General features: G+C 43.2%; 1 protein-coding gene across 1 annotated transcript; it reads right to left on the bottom strand.

Moving 5' to 3' along the window:
* Window positions 1–13,389: 13,389 nt before the first annotated feature.
* Window positions 13,390–14,956, bottom strand: LOC131224291 (uncharacterized). The gene is made up of 2 exons (XM_058219815.1): window positions 14,171–14,956; window positions 13,390–13,956 (listed from the first exon to the last, which is right to left on the bottom strand). Exons 1-2 carry the CDS (start codon window positions 14,954–14,956, stop codon window positions 13,390–13,392), a joined length of 1,353 nt encoding a protein of 450 aa, XP_058075798.1.
* Window positions 14,957–15,473: the final 517 nt, after the last annotated feature.

The raw sequence follows: 15,473 nt of genomic DNA, 5'->3' as shown, positions 1-15,473 counted from the left end.
GTGTCCTACGAACAGTTGCCCCTAGATACGTATGGACGTGGGATGCGTTTGAGACCCGCTTCTATAGAAAATACTTCCCCCTCACTTACCGTAATGAAATGGAGGGTGAGTTCCTTCGCCTTTGACAGGGAAGGATGGCTGTGTTAAAGTATGAGAATAGATTCATGGAGCTAGCCAGATATGCTCCTTTGATATTAGCAGATGAGCCGATGAGAATGCGGCAATTTTCAGAGGGCCTGCGGCCTGATATCCGTATGAAGATGTATTGCGCTGGCATTCCCAACTATGCTGAGCTAGTAAACATGTCCCTGCGAGCTGAGCAAGATGGGGATAGACTGTCTCGTACACGTGTGCCCTTGGGCTCGAGGCCTCGACCCGACTTGTCGAACCGACCATTCCTCGGTAAGAGGCCACGTGCAGATTCACCTCCCAGGCTTATGGCTCCACCGACCCAGCAGAGGTGATCTGATCTATGGTGCACCTACTATAAGTGGATGGGCCACACGGACACTTATTGCTTCACTAAGATTAGGGATAATGGCTTTACACTGCCTTAGAAGATCAACCATTAGTTACCACAAGCTATTTTAGCTCCACCTCTACGATTAACACCGCCAGCACAACCTTTTTACAAACCGAATGTGCCTCAAAGTAGGCCACCTCAATGACTTATAGTAGTACAACCAAATCCTCCTCAACAAGCGTGTGTGTGCATGCGCTTGCAGCTGAAGCATCTGAGTCAGCAGCTACAGTGCCTTTAGCCTTCGAAGTCACTGCCCACGTCCAAGGTATACCAGTTTTTCTGTTGGTGGACACCGGGTCCACTATTTCGATGATATCATATTCTACGGTCAAGCATTTAGGGTTGAATACTACCCCTATGGTTGGGGTGAGAGTTATTGCGGCAATATGAACCTTCACAGATGCCACTAAGCTTTGTAAGGGTTGCTTGATAGACTTAGGAAGTAGGGTAATGTTTGTTGACCTAATCCTCACTACGATATACCATTACGATGTCATCCTCAGCATGGATTGGCTTACTAAAATGAAGGTTGAGATCAACTGCGAAAATCGACTGGTGACGGCACACAGGCCCGATAATGCGACCTTCACTTTCCCCGTTCAAGTCAGTTGCCCTTCTGGGTTCTTTGTTATGCTTTCCTATTAAAAGATCATAATGGTCCGAGACTTGGAAACACGCCTGTGGTCCAGGACTTTTGGGAAGTGTTTAAAACAATCCCTGGATTACCTTCTCGGCGCGAGATCGATTTTACTGTCTACCTTGTGCCTGGTGCGACACCCATTTTCTTACCCATATATCGCATGCCTTCATGTGAAATGGAGGAATTGAGGAGACGGATTGATGATTTGTTGGATTTAGGTTTCATATGACCGAGTGTATCTCCTTGGGGAGCACCTGTGTTGTTTGTGAAGAAGAAGGATGGATCACTATGATTGTGTATTAATTATCGCAGGTTGATCCAAGTGACAATCAAGAACAAGTATCATTTGTCCAGGACAGATGATCTGTTTGACCAGTTGAAAGGGGCGCAGTATTTTTCGAAGATCGACTTATAGTCCGAGTACCATCAGTTGCGCGTCAGGGATGAAGACGTGTAGAAGACAGCATTCAGAACCAATTTTAGGCACTACAAGTTCCTTGTGATGTCGTTTGGATTCACAAACGCACCAAAAGTGTTCATGGACCTCATGAACCGCGTGTTTCGGCCGTACCAATATCGGTTCGTCATCGTATTTAGATGACATTTTGATATACTCCAATAGCCGAAAGGATCACAAAGAGCACCTGCAAGTAGTCTTCGATACTCTCAGAAAGAACCGGTTATTTTCTCAGTATAAGAAATACGACTTCTGGAAGGAAGAAGTCAAGTTCCTGGGGCATGTTGTGTCCAAGGAAGGTATCACTGTGGACCTTGCTAAGGTGACCGTAGTTCAGGACTGGGAGCAGCCCAGTTCGGTTACAGAAGTGAGGAGTTTTCTGAGACTTGCTAGCTACTATCGTCGATTCATTAAAGACTTCTCCAAGATAGCCAGACCGTTGTCCCAGCTTATGCGAAAAGATCTTAAGTTTTCCTAGAATGAGAAGGCAGAAGCAGCCTTTTAGGAACTGAAAGACAAGTTGAGATCCGCGCCCATGTTAGTATTGCCAGAGCAAGGGGTCAGATATACGATATACACCGATGTGTCTCGTGTTGGTTTGGGTTGTATTCTTATGCAGAAGGACAAAGTGATCGCTTATGCCTCGCAATAGTTGAGGAAGCACGAAGAAAACTACCCTACGCATGACTTAGAATTGGCAGCAGTTATCTTCGCATTAAAGCTCTGGAGACATTACCTCTACGGAGAGGAGTTCAAGCTCTTTTGTGACCACAAGAGCCTCAAGTACATATTCACGCAAAAGAACCTGAATATGAGGCAGCGACAATGTCACGCCCCAAATCCGGGGACGGACAGCTTCTGTGATGCCCCGAATTCGGCACTCGACTTCCATACACCAAGTCCTGAGTTCGGCACACCACAAGGAAGATTTTTGACTGAATTTTTTTTATTAATATACATAGTAATACCTGAGCATAAAGATCCATGATCAAATTACCAAGCAACACTCTCCAATAGAAATCCTGATTGTTACAAGTACAATGCTTTTCAAAGGTACACAACGTCAACATTGCCAAATCGAAAAATAGATGCAATGCATCGAGAAAGCAAAGTCTTCCAAGCCACTCCAGCCCTGAAAAAAATGGGAAATAGGAGGCTTAGGCAAAAAGCCTAGTGAGTACACACGTGTGTGTAATGTGTCCTACATGCAAGCAAGATAAATATGCTACAAGGAAATCATACCACAGCCATAATCATATTACATGCATCCGTAATCACATCATCATCATCATATTGTCATGCCATAATTATGCAATATCGAAAATACTGACAAGTCCATGAGTCATACAATATCAGAGTACGCAATATAAATCAGCTATGCAAATAAAGAGTTATAAGAGCCAAATACCAGATGTCGAGGATGCAATGCAATATATAGTTCCGGATGAGCTCACGAATACCGTCAGCTATATCTAAATACTGAAACATAGTAACCTGAAATGTTAAATGTTACTAATGTAATGCAATATGTGGTGCGAATGAAATGACTATGCTGGAGTGAAGTCGGGATGATAGTACGTAGTATCGCAGACTATGGGGTCTATCACAAAGGACTTCTATCCAAACTAGTCTCATACCTAATTTGGATAGTCAGACTCAATGTGGTAAACTCCTGATCTCAGGTTAGTCACGCGCCCCAACCGAAATCCTGGCCATTGCGAGGTACACGTAACAAATAGTTACGCACCACCAGCCCGAGTGGATCGTGAATGAATGAATGAATGAGTATGCAACTCCTGCTCAATAAGTCCACATATCAGTACAATTCATCTCTGGGATCATCACCGGGGTCTATTACACTACGCCAGCTTGCCGCCCCTATCCGAGCGCACAACTGGGTAAGTGGAAGAGACCTCACTATCCGCCTGCCAATATTGGGCCCGGCTCGTCGATAGCGGACCCATTCCTCAAGCTGGTCAAACTCAACCTAGATATTACCCCCTCACTCAGGCGGGTAAGGTCACACCCCCTCCCAACCGACCACGACACAGTGGGAGACGCGGCCTACTAGTATACGGCCCTCATGCGCTCATATATATCCACTCGGTCTCGACATTGGGGCGTCTCCTGGCCACGAAGGTTTAGGAATTTTCACCCAGGGACATCTATGGCGCCCGTATGCTAGAACCAAATATTTTCGGTGTCCCATTTGGCCACCCACGATACGCCTGTGGAGGCTATGGCCCTGGTGTCGCTAGGGCGTACAATAATCATAATGCGAGATGCATGAGTCATACAATCCAGTCATGCATCAATCCTGTGCATACTGCGTGCTCAAGTGAGATAACCTCCGCCTATCAGGGAATCTCATAACAATATGCTCAATGACATATGCAATGATCAACCACATCTCATAACAAACATGCAGATGATGCGTATGGGCATGTATCATGATGCTATGCTGTCACATACTCATAATCAGTATCAATAATCGGCCTCAACAATCAGCTTCGACAATGTGGACATTTAACCAACATTGCCCCCAAGGAATAACCCACATAAACATCAATACATAAATCATGGTGAAATCACACATCACATCGGTCCTCAGATATATCGCTTTGGGTCTCACACAAGGGCCGCACATTCATCACATTGGGCCTCACTCATGGGCCGCATATACATCACATTGGGCCGTATCATATGGGCCTTACACATCGCAATGAGCCTCATCACATGGGCCATGAATACATCACATCAGGCTTCACGACCCATGGGCTTCAAACACACAAGAGGTGAGCACTACACATGGGCCTCAAATACATCACAATGAGCCACAACCCATGGGCCTAAAATACATCTCAATGAGCCATGCCCATGGGTCTCAAATACATCACATTGGGCCTCGCCCATGGGCCTCGAATACATTGCAAGTGGCCTTAAATCTATTTCACAAGTTGGCCACATACCTGGGCCTAATTCACATCATTATGCGCCACATCACATGGGCAAGAAATACATCACAATGAGCCTCATCATATGGGCCAAAAATATATCTCAATGGGCCCATGATCAATCTGTCACAAGTCCTAAGTTCATATACCCAGGAAGTTACACCATCGGCATAGTCCATGAGTCTGAGTAATCACACAATTTGTCATATGCCCACATGGTCTTATGGCCACTCCATTATCAGAAGTCTGTATGGTTGAGTGGCCACACAAATGTCACTCTACTTGTTATAATAAGGGACTTATGGTGAGATGGTTACTTATTATTATTATTATTATACCATATTTCGCATAATGGGGCAACCGCTTTACTAAATTTTCACGTAGCCGGGCGGCCAGCACCACAATTTCATATAGTTTAGTAGTCACCAAAGCACTACTTGATCATATGGTTGGGCTACACATTCCCCACATACCCACATGATTTACGGCTATCTACGTCACGCATGATCATAAGATTTATGAGCTACATATTTAGCACCATTTTATCAAATCTAGTTATCACTCATCCTGTCAGTGATCATATGGTTGATGGCCACAACAATCATATATCTACTTAAATAAGTAGTCACACAATTGCCCCAATTTTCATACAGTTAGGTGGGCTATAAAAAATCAAGCACTCTCATGTGGTGGTCCACACAACTTCCACCAATCCACACTACTAGTTGGGCCACCCGAGATCCCAAATTCCTATAGTGTAGTGATCCACATGATTCCTACCAACTGGCGGACTAAATGAGGAATAACTATTACAATAGGCACCATGAAAACGACTTAGATTGCCGTAAATATATAGGCAGCCCCACACTCTAAAATGATCTAATCAAAATAGATGAATGGCTAGTAAAGCATATATATTAGGTGGTCCATGATCGATTAAAATGAATAGATGGATAGATTTCTCACAAACATTACTGTAACTCTAGGAAATATTTAACGGTGGATAAGTGATCAATATTGCTCCCGTGGCATGAGATTTGGATCAGACTAGTCTATGGAACCATACCCTAAAATGATGAGGATAAACTGATGAAAGGCATAGATCTACATCATACTACAAAGTGGAGTCCATGTCCAAGGAAGCATCCCAGCATATAAGAGAATATTAGAGCCTAAGAATTTCTAATGGTTATTACACTGTTTCTACTTGTAGCATGGCCTGACCCACCTAAAATTGAGTTCTACTTCATCTTGTGTCCATGGGCAAGAGGCGGGCTCACTTCCTAAGTGACTGGAAAATACATAAGCAGTGTGGGTATACAACACATGCACTTAGGTGGGCTTCACATGCATCACATTATGTCCAGGGAAGCTTTCATTGGTAAGCATGCAATTCCCTTTCCTTATTATTATTATTATTATTATTATTATTATTATTATTATTATTATATTTTGTATAATTATGGGTCTCATTGACATGGTGGGGTTCACCCCATGAACAGTTCATATAACAAACAACATCATAACTGATACCACCCACTAGATGAATGACATGGATATAAGGTACATACGTCGAGTGGGACTTATGACACATGGATGGTCTAAATGATGGACGACTGGGATGTAAAATACATGTAACGAGTTGGCTCCATGATCTAATGGCTGACTCAACTTTGGTGGCCGTCACACATCACAGTAGAACTCAAATGATTTAATAGTAGGGAATTTTATTCCCACTGTTTCTTATAGTGTGGTCCACCTAAGTTGTGGATCTACCTCATTCTTTTACTCATGACTTAAAATGGTCTGAAGGAGTGAATGAATGACCCAGATATACCTTTCATCACCAAGGTGGGCCCCAGAAAAAAATCTAAGTATTTTGTGTACAATTTCCACTGTCCAAGTGGCATGGCCTACATGAACTTCTAATCGGCCTGATTTTTGGGACCATACAATAAATGGTGCTAGTAAGATGGATGAATGGTGTGGATTTAGCACATACATTGTGGTGTGGCCATGATCGGCCCACAAAATTTTACCCCAAATGTGGATGTCACTTCCTCACACCATTATTTTATTTTGATATTATTATTATTATTATTTGTATATTTTCTCATCAAGGTGGGTCACTTGAGAGATCCAGTCCATCCATTGTGTGTGTCTCACTTGGTGGAGGGGTCAGTCCAAGTTTTAGATGCATCAAAGTTTCAGGTGGGCCCCATCAAATATTTTTGTATATTTTAGCATGTCTTTACATGATTTTTGATGGTGTGGGCCACCTGAGTTCCGTGTATGGCTAAAATTTGGGGGTGGCCTATTTTTAAACGGGACCCATCAAATGCATGGGACTGATGTTCGACACACATCATGGTGGGGCCTGTGGTGGGACCCACCTCTTTCCAGCGTCAGCAGAGACGTTGCTTGCTGCAGCGTCAGTTTTACATTTTGTTTTTTTTTTTTCATATTTGGGGCCCACAACGGGACGATCCAGTTCGTCTATTGTGTGTGTCCCACTAGGTTAAGGGGTCATTCCAAGTTTCAGATACATCAAAATTTCAGGTGGGCCCCCAGAAAGTACTTTTATATGTTTTAGCATGTTTTCATATGATTTTTGATGGTGTGGCCTGCCAGAGAACTAGATTGGCTTCATTTTTTTGGCTCAACGCCTAAAATGATCTGAAAAATTGAATAGACGGCGTGGATTTGATACATACATCATGGGTGGGGCCTGCTGTGGACCCACAGTCCAAACCCCTTCATTTAAGCAGCCAGGTGCTGCCTGCTTCAGCGTACAGAGGACGCTGCAGTGTATTTTTTTTTGGTGTTGTGTGCACGTGTGTGCATGGGCATGTGTGTGTGTTTGGCCAACACAATGGGCCACACTTTGAATGATTTGGATGGCCTACAAAATTCTAGTGGGGCCCATAATTAATGGGTCCCACCAAATATATATATATATATATATATATATATATATATATATATCTATTATTATTCTTTTCATATGTATTTTCCCATGAATCCACACCATTAAACACACCATTATCATCATATGATCACCATTTTTTTATCATCTTTTTATATGTATTCTCCTACATATCCACACCATTGATCACATCATTATCATCAACATCATTTCCACCATACAAAAACACAACAAAAACAAAATAAGAATGAGTAGGGTGGGTGTACTCACTTTGATGAATTAGATGGATGGTTGAGATGGAATTGATGGTTGAGATGGATGGAAGGGATGGGATTGATGGAGTTGATGGCCCACCAAGATCACTCCTCTCTCTCTCTCATATGGAAAAATGGTGAAATGCTAAGGGATGGAGGGGTATTTATAAAGAAATGGATAAAATTTTGGTTAAGTTAAGCTAATGTGATTAACATTATCTTAGGCTAGGATTATGGTACTTAATTCATGCTTTGTAATTAATGGTGGATTAAAGGAGCATGGGATGGCATGGTGTGGTGATGTCATGCATAGTGTATGGCATGGAGAAAGGTTGACTTTTCATGCACATGAGAGAGAAGAGGTATGGGTATGTGACATCACACACATGGGAAGAGATTCTCTCACCCAAGTGTGGCATGTACATGTGTGCATAACATGTGTTGTGCACATGTGTGGAATGAAATACATGGTGCCATGCGCACATGATACACTTATTATTCTTCACGGCGTATCTCACTAATGGAGTATCATACCGACGCACGGGTGGTACCTCCACGATCATGGCGATGGGGCGGTCGATATGAGATAGGTTTCAAGGTCTTGAGGTCCCAGTCAGTTGGGTGTGTACTATGAACGGCTAATCTAGGTCTAGCTAAGGGCGTAGATTTCATGTACATAAACATAGAAAGTCGTACGGAATAAACGGGGTCTTACAGGCAATGGATGGAAACCTTGAAAGACTTCAAGTATGAGGTCTCCTACCATCCCGGCAAGGCCAACCTTGTGGCGGATGCATTGAGCTGCAAGAAGATGATAACATTTGCAGCTCCGCTGATGATACAGGAATGGAATATGGTCGAGTTTGTGCGAGACTTCGAACAGAAGCTTATAGTAGAGGAGCCGTTCAAGAGCATCTCACATATTCGTATACAGCCACTTGTTGATGACCGAATCATTGTGGCTCAGAAAGAGGACGAATTGTTAGTGAAAATGAGAGAGTAGGCAATTGATGATGAAGACTCTGAATGGAGAGTTGGTTCGGATGGGGGTTTACGTTATCGTGGCTGCCTATGCATCCCGAATCTTCATAACTTAAGAAAGGAAATTCTCGAAGCTGCTCATAATTCGAAGATGGCGATGCATCCTGGTAGTACAATGATGTATCGAGATATGAAGCTTCATACTTGTGGGACAACATGAAGGCCTATATAGTAGATTTTGTATCCTGTTGTCTCACGTACCAGCAGGTCAAGGCTGAGCATCGTCGACCTCCTAGTTTGCTTCAGCCCATGCCATAACTGAATAGAAGTGAGATTTCATATTTATGGATTTCATTATCAGGTTACTGAAAACAAGGAAGGGACATTATTCCATTTGGGTGATTGTGGACTGATCGACGAAATTGGCTCATTTTCTCCCAATTAAAGTTTCAAACTCCGTGGATGATTTAGCCAAGTTGTACATCAAGGAGATTGTACGATTGCATGGAGTGCCTATGGAGATTGTGTCGGATCGAGACACATGATTCATATCTATCTTCTGGACTCAAATCCAGGAAGCAATGGGGATAAAACTGAAGTTCAGTACCGCATTCCAACCACAGACTGACGGGCAGATGGAACGGGTAAATCAGGTGTTAGAAGATATGTTGCGGGTATGTGTGCTCGATTTCAAAGACAGTTGGGATGATTGTCTTCCCTATGTAGAGTTCGCTTATAACAACAGTTTCCAAGCGAGCATTGGCATGACTCCCTACGAAGTGTTGTATGGCTGTCCATGTCGAGCACCCCATTGTTGGGCAGAAGTTGGCAAGAAAAGCCTGATTGGCCTAGATTTAGTATAGGTGACCTCTGAGAAGATTGACATTATCAGGCGTCGACTTCTTGCAATACAATAGATAGAAGAGTTACGCCAATACACGACGGTGGCAGTTAGAATTCGAGGTTGGGGACCATGTATTTCTTAAGGTTTTCCCAATGAAGGAAGTTCTTTGTTTTGGTAAGAAGGGGAAGCTTATGCCACGATTCATTGGTCTATTCCAGATTCTGGACCGAGTGGGTGTGGTAGCATAACGCATTGCCTTGCCCACACCACTCGCAGGCATGCACAACGTATTTCATGTATCGATGCTGAAGAAATACGTTCCTGATCCTACTCACATTATCAAGTGGGAGTAGGTGCAATTGAGTGAAGATGCTACATACGTATTGTGACCAACATGTATTCTTGATAGGAAGGAATAAGTGTTGTGCAGCAAAGTGATCCCGCTTGTGAAAGTATTGTGGACTCACCACACTGAGGAAGAGGCTACTTGGGAAACAGAAGCCAAGGTCTATAAGAACTACCCTCAGATTCTCGAGCAGTACGAAAAGGTACTAATTTCGAGGATGAAATTTTTCTTTAAGGGGGGTAGATTGTAACATCTTGGAAAAATCTGTACAAAGACCCGAGTACCATCTTAGGCAGAAATCCTTAATGACCGAATCATTTAGAAATTAGACGAAAATTAGTTAAGTACTAAGCTAAATTAATCAGTGAATTATCTTGAACCACTATAAGTACGAACTACAAGACCCAAAACCATTAAAAATGCTAACTCAACATTACTCAAAGACCTAGGAGCAATCTCAAAACCCAGATGCTCTCGGGAGGACATTGAAACTCTGTATCGGACCTGGACCGCGCGTCGAAAGTCCGATTACCGCGAAACTATACGGTTATGACCGCATACTGGGCTTGACAAGCATCACAGGAATCAAATCCAAATAGTATCCCAAAATGCACAACTTGAGCCCTAAGCAAAGTGTGTGACAAACGCGAATATCTTTGAAAAATGAGCTCAAACTTAAGTGAATTGGACCATTCGCTTGCGGGCAAAATTGAAGGTTTCAGACCATTAGTTTCTAACCAAACTTTACCCATGGATCAGGAAAATTTTCCTGCACATGTTAGTATACTTGTGGCCCTGATCGAGTGATGATGACCATTGAACGGAAACAGGTCCTCCACGGTCGATCTACAAATTTAAACAGACCGAAACCTTAACCTAGCTTAGATCCATGGTCAGGGAACTTACTCTATGATGTAGGTGAGTAATGGGCCTTCAGATGAGTCCCGTTTGTCCGAAATAGATGCCCTTTGGCTATAACCTAAGTATACCATGGCCCTGAGGCCATTGACATCAGTTCTGAGCCTATATAATGCCCTTAAACCACCCTTCTCTCATTCCATACGAATTCTCTAACCCTAGGAGAGAGTAGAGAGGAAAGAGGAGAAAAGAGTGGGGAGAAGAGAGAGAGATCTGTGGGTCGTTGCTGGGATTCACTCCCACCACCCCACGGGCTGAATCATCTCTCCCGTTTCGATACACCGTCGATTCCAAATACAATTTGGGTAAGAAATCCTAACCCTAATCTCATTTTAGGGATTCAAATAGTGGAAACGATGAAATAGCTAATCTATTTCATGACTTAGGTAGCCGTTGTGCTGTAGACGGAAGTGTAGTGTACGAACCGAGTTCATGACGAGCAAACCGACGAAAGGTGCAGACTATAAATGTTTAGGTTATGGTTTTCAAGGCTTTCAATATCAGCAATGGTTTATGTCTAACTTAATTACTACCATATGATCTTAGTTACAATGTATTCACTAAATTATACATGTGTGTGAATTATGTGAATATAATAGTGCATTTCATGTGTTTGTTGAAATGTTTGAATGAAAGTGAAATTATGATTTATGCTTGCCATGACTATTCATCTAGAATACATGTGTGTTGTGTGTATGACAACTCCTGTATAAAAGGATTTATCATAATATATTCTATAACTAATTTAGTTTATGTATATAGTATTATGTAGTCCAAGTGTTTGATAATAGTATTATGTAGTCTAAGTGTTTGATAAAATGTCTGAATGAGTAATTGTTTGATAAATTATAATTATTAAGGGTGTTCAGATGGGATTCTCAACTACCTTATCTATATGTATAAATCCCTTCATGTAGCCTCAATTTCAAATATGTGATTTATGTATAAGATGCATATGTATAATAATGCGTCTAATGTGTTTGATAAAATGCTCAAATGAGATTTATGTTTACATTATGTGTTAAATGCTGTTGTGAGTAATATATATGATTCCCTCTTGCATTTGAGTATGTTTGGGACTACCATTTAGTCCAGGTAATCGGTAATGACTCCTAATTGAGTGGCCGAACTAGTTTTGCCACGTTAGATACATTCGAGGAATCCGAGTCGTATGGTGATTGTCGACAGTGGTTAGGCCACGAGGAGTGTTTATGCACTCTATATTGATTAATTCAACGTACGCTCATACCAATCGTACTTATCAAATAACTCGATTGACCTATTGTGTGTTTACCATGTATGGGCGTCACTGCTTGAATCTAAGGTATCACTTACCAATGCAAACCCGTTTCAACCATGGTACCAAGATACGCTAAGACTCATGAGCCGTGCATGGTGGTATGGGACATCGTGGTCGACCTGTCGGCCTACGCTGGGGTGACGAGCCTCCTCATAGTGACCTGTGAGCAACCTAAACTCGTGAGCCGAATACGGTGGTATGGGACACTGTATTCGAGCTGTCGGCTTACGACGAGGTGACAAGCCTTCCCGTAGTGACCTCGAGTATAAATTAGGCCTAGCTGAGGTGATGAGCCTCTCCATAGTGACCTTGAGTGTAAACTCATGAACTTACCTATCCACTATTTTCATTAGGGGTGATGCCCTATAACTTACCTATTGTATGTGATTAACTAGGATTGACGACTCTAGATGGATCATTGTTTGGGTATGTGATATAAAGGGAGGTACCTTAGCTTTCCAAATCTGCTATATGAAAAAAATCCTAATAAATTACTTGGCTAACACGATCATGCACCGCATTGCATGTGCTTTGGCGAGGAAGCGCACGTTTAGGGAGTTTCGATCGTGAGATGATGTCGCTGAGGGAGTGCAGACGAGGGCATGCAGCATTACGTATATCATTCTTGCATTAACAAGAGTAATTAGGACATGATTGTTGTACTACTTTATCATTACGCTTAACTGAATTGATAACATGTTAACCTTTGCCTTATATTACCACTGAGTTGATCACTCACTCCCACTCTGGGATGGTGTTTTAAAACACCAACCAGACTCTGATTTAGATGTAGGTTGTGATGCGGCTTACGTGATGGAGCCGAACTTCATGGATGAGGCGAAGGAATTCTCCTATATTCAGCTATCAGACGGGTCTCTGTAGGCCTTGTTCTAATTCGACGGGATTACAGGGTTACATGGATTAGTTAGACAATTACATTTTAATATTTTGTAAATTTTGAAACAAACACTTGTATTTATTTAGCCCGGTAACATACTTATACTCGGGGGATTGATAAACACTTACATACTTTATATGTTCATCTCAGTCTTCCGCTTGCATAATTTAAATAACTTTGGAGTATGATATGCTGTTTTGGTGTAATCCCATTCATGTTTAATGCACTAATATGGACAACATTAAATCGTCATTATCTATGTTGTATAAGTGATGCATTGGAACTCGGGAGTTGAGCTCTGCTCGACCCCCAATTTTTGGAGCGTTACAGAGATGGCTCCTTCGGAGATTACCTTTCTCCGGTAAAGCCGTGCAGGGGAGTCTTCACAAGTCTGAGGTGTGACCTTGGAATCCCTATTCTTTTGAAAGCCTCGGAGTAGATCACATCGGCTGAGCTTCCGGTGTCGACTAAGATGCGGTACACCTTGTGGTTGGCTATGGTCATAGTAACCACTAGGGCATCATCCTGCGGATGATGGATTCCATAAGCATCGTCTTCCGTGAAGGTGAGACTACATGGGCTGACCTGGAGTTCTTTGCTAGGCCGCTCTGTCATGTGGATGTAATGTTCCGGATTAGACTTCCGAGAGTGGGCTTTTTGAGCCCGGTTTGAGTCTCCTCCATCGGACGAGCCACCGAAGATGGTGCGCATTTCGGCTGGGTCTTCTGGGGCTTTATTCGGCTGCTCTCGCTCTTCTTTCTGAGATGTTCTCTCTTCCTTGGTATACCGATGTAAATGACTCTTGCGAATAAGGGCTTCAATCTCATCCTTGAGATCCACGCAGTTGGCCGTGTTATGGCCGTGATCTCGATGGAAACAGTAATATTTGCATTTGTCTCGATGATCCGGATTAGCCTTCAAACGAATAGGCCAATTCAGAAGACTATGCCCTCGGATGTTCAGTAGAATCTGCTCGATGGATGTGTCGAGGGGGGGTGTAGGAATGGAATTTACCCTCTAGTTTTCTGCTTGGACGATAATCGCGGGGAGCGCGGTCATCTGGCCCTTTGCTGGGTGTCTGAGGTTCTTCGTTCCTTAGCCTCTTCTCTTTGCTAGTTGACTCTGTTACTTGAACATTCTTGCGGGCATTGGAGAATTCCTCAGCGTTAGCGTACTTCTGAGCTCTGGTGATGAGCTCGGCTAATGTCTTTGGAGGATTCTTCCCAATGGAGAAGGTGAACTTCCCCTCTTTTAGACCACTGAACACTGCAGAGAGTGTCATCTTGTCGTCATAGTCCTCCACCTGTAATGCTTCTTCATTGAAACGAGCGATGTAGTCTTTCAATGATTCCTTTGGCTCTTGTTTGATGGTGAACAAGTGAGTATTTGGTTTCTGACTCTTCTTATCGCTTATGAATTGGGTAAGGAATGATCGGCTAAGCTCCACAAAGGAACCAACGGAGTTGGGTTTGAGCTGGCGGTACCAACTCCGAGCGGATCCCGTGAGTGTGATTGAAAACCCTTTGCACATCATCGCGTCCTTCACTGTTTGGATCTGTATCCGTGAGCGATAAGCCTCTACATGTTCGGATGGGTCACTAGACCCAGAGTATTGGATGATGGGAGGTGTCCGGAACCTCTGGGGCATCACCTCGCTCATGATCACAGAGATGAAGAGAGGCTTGGTCTCTTCCATCATCGCTTGAACAGCAGTGGGAACTGACGACGGCTGCTGATTCTTTTCAAGCGTTAGGATCTTATTGTTGAGCTCCGCGAACAGTGTTTCCCAAGGATCTTTGTTTTTAGCCACTATCTCTTGAGTGTCTTCTATTTCAGGAGTTCTCCTTCTCCTCCCCATTTTCAACTCATGGCGGAGATCTTTTGGTGCCAGGGCTGAGGTGATCGAGGCATTCATCGGAACCCAAGTTGCTATATTTCGGGCCGGAGCTCGGATGTGGGTCGGGGGAGGGTCTAAACCGAAGCTGGTGCCCGTGCGGGTTTCCGTTGAGACCCCTCGGGTCTCATACTCCTCGACACAGAATGAGCTTCCACAACCAGACCAACCGGTTCAGGAATAGGGTTTTCCTGAGCAGGATGTGGCTGCAGCTCCTGTCGCTGCTTCATCTGGTTAATTTCATTGCACAGGGTTTATATCTCGCTTTGCATAGTTCGATACTTGTTTGCCCGATTGTGAGAACACTGGGAAGGCCCTAGAGCTGATTCAACGTGAAGTAGTGAAGAGGAACAGGTCTAATCATTTTGTTCTGGTTCCGCAGCTACCACTTTCTTCTTTCTTCTTACCATTATGCTTAAGAATAGGAACCTGACCTTTCGTATCAGATTCCCACAGAAGGTGCCAAAATTGTTGATAACTAAACCTGGATGGCTCTCCTCTCCGATCCACGAACTCTGAATCACTTCAACGTCTCGAA

The sequence above is a fragment of the Magnolia sinica genome, chromosome 13 (genome assembly GCF_029962835.1).
Source record: "Magnolia sinica isolate HGM2019 chromosome 13, MsV1, whole genome shotgun sequence".
Lineage (NCBI taxonomy): Eukaryota > Viridiplantae > Streptophyta > Magnoliopsida > Magnoliales > Magnoliaceae > Magnolia > Magnolia sinica.
The sequence above is the reverse complement of the archived record's forward strand: the minus strand, read 5'-3'. Positions and strand labels throughout refer to the sequence as shown.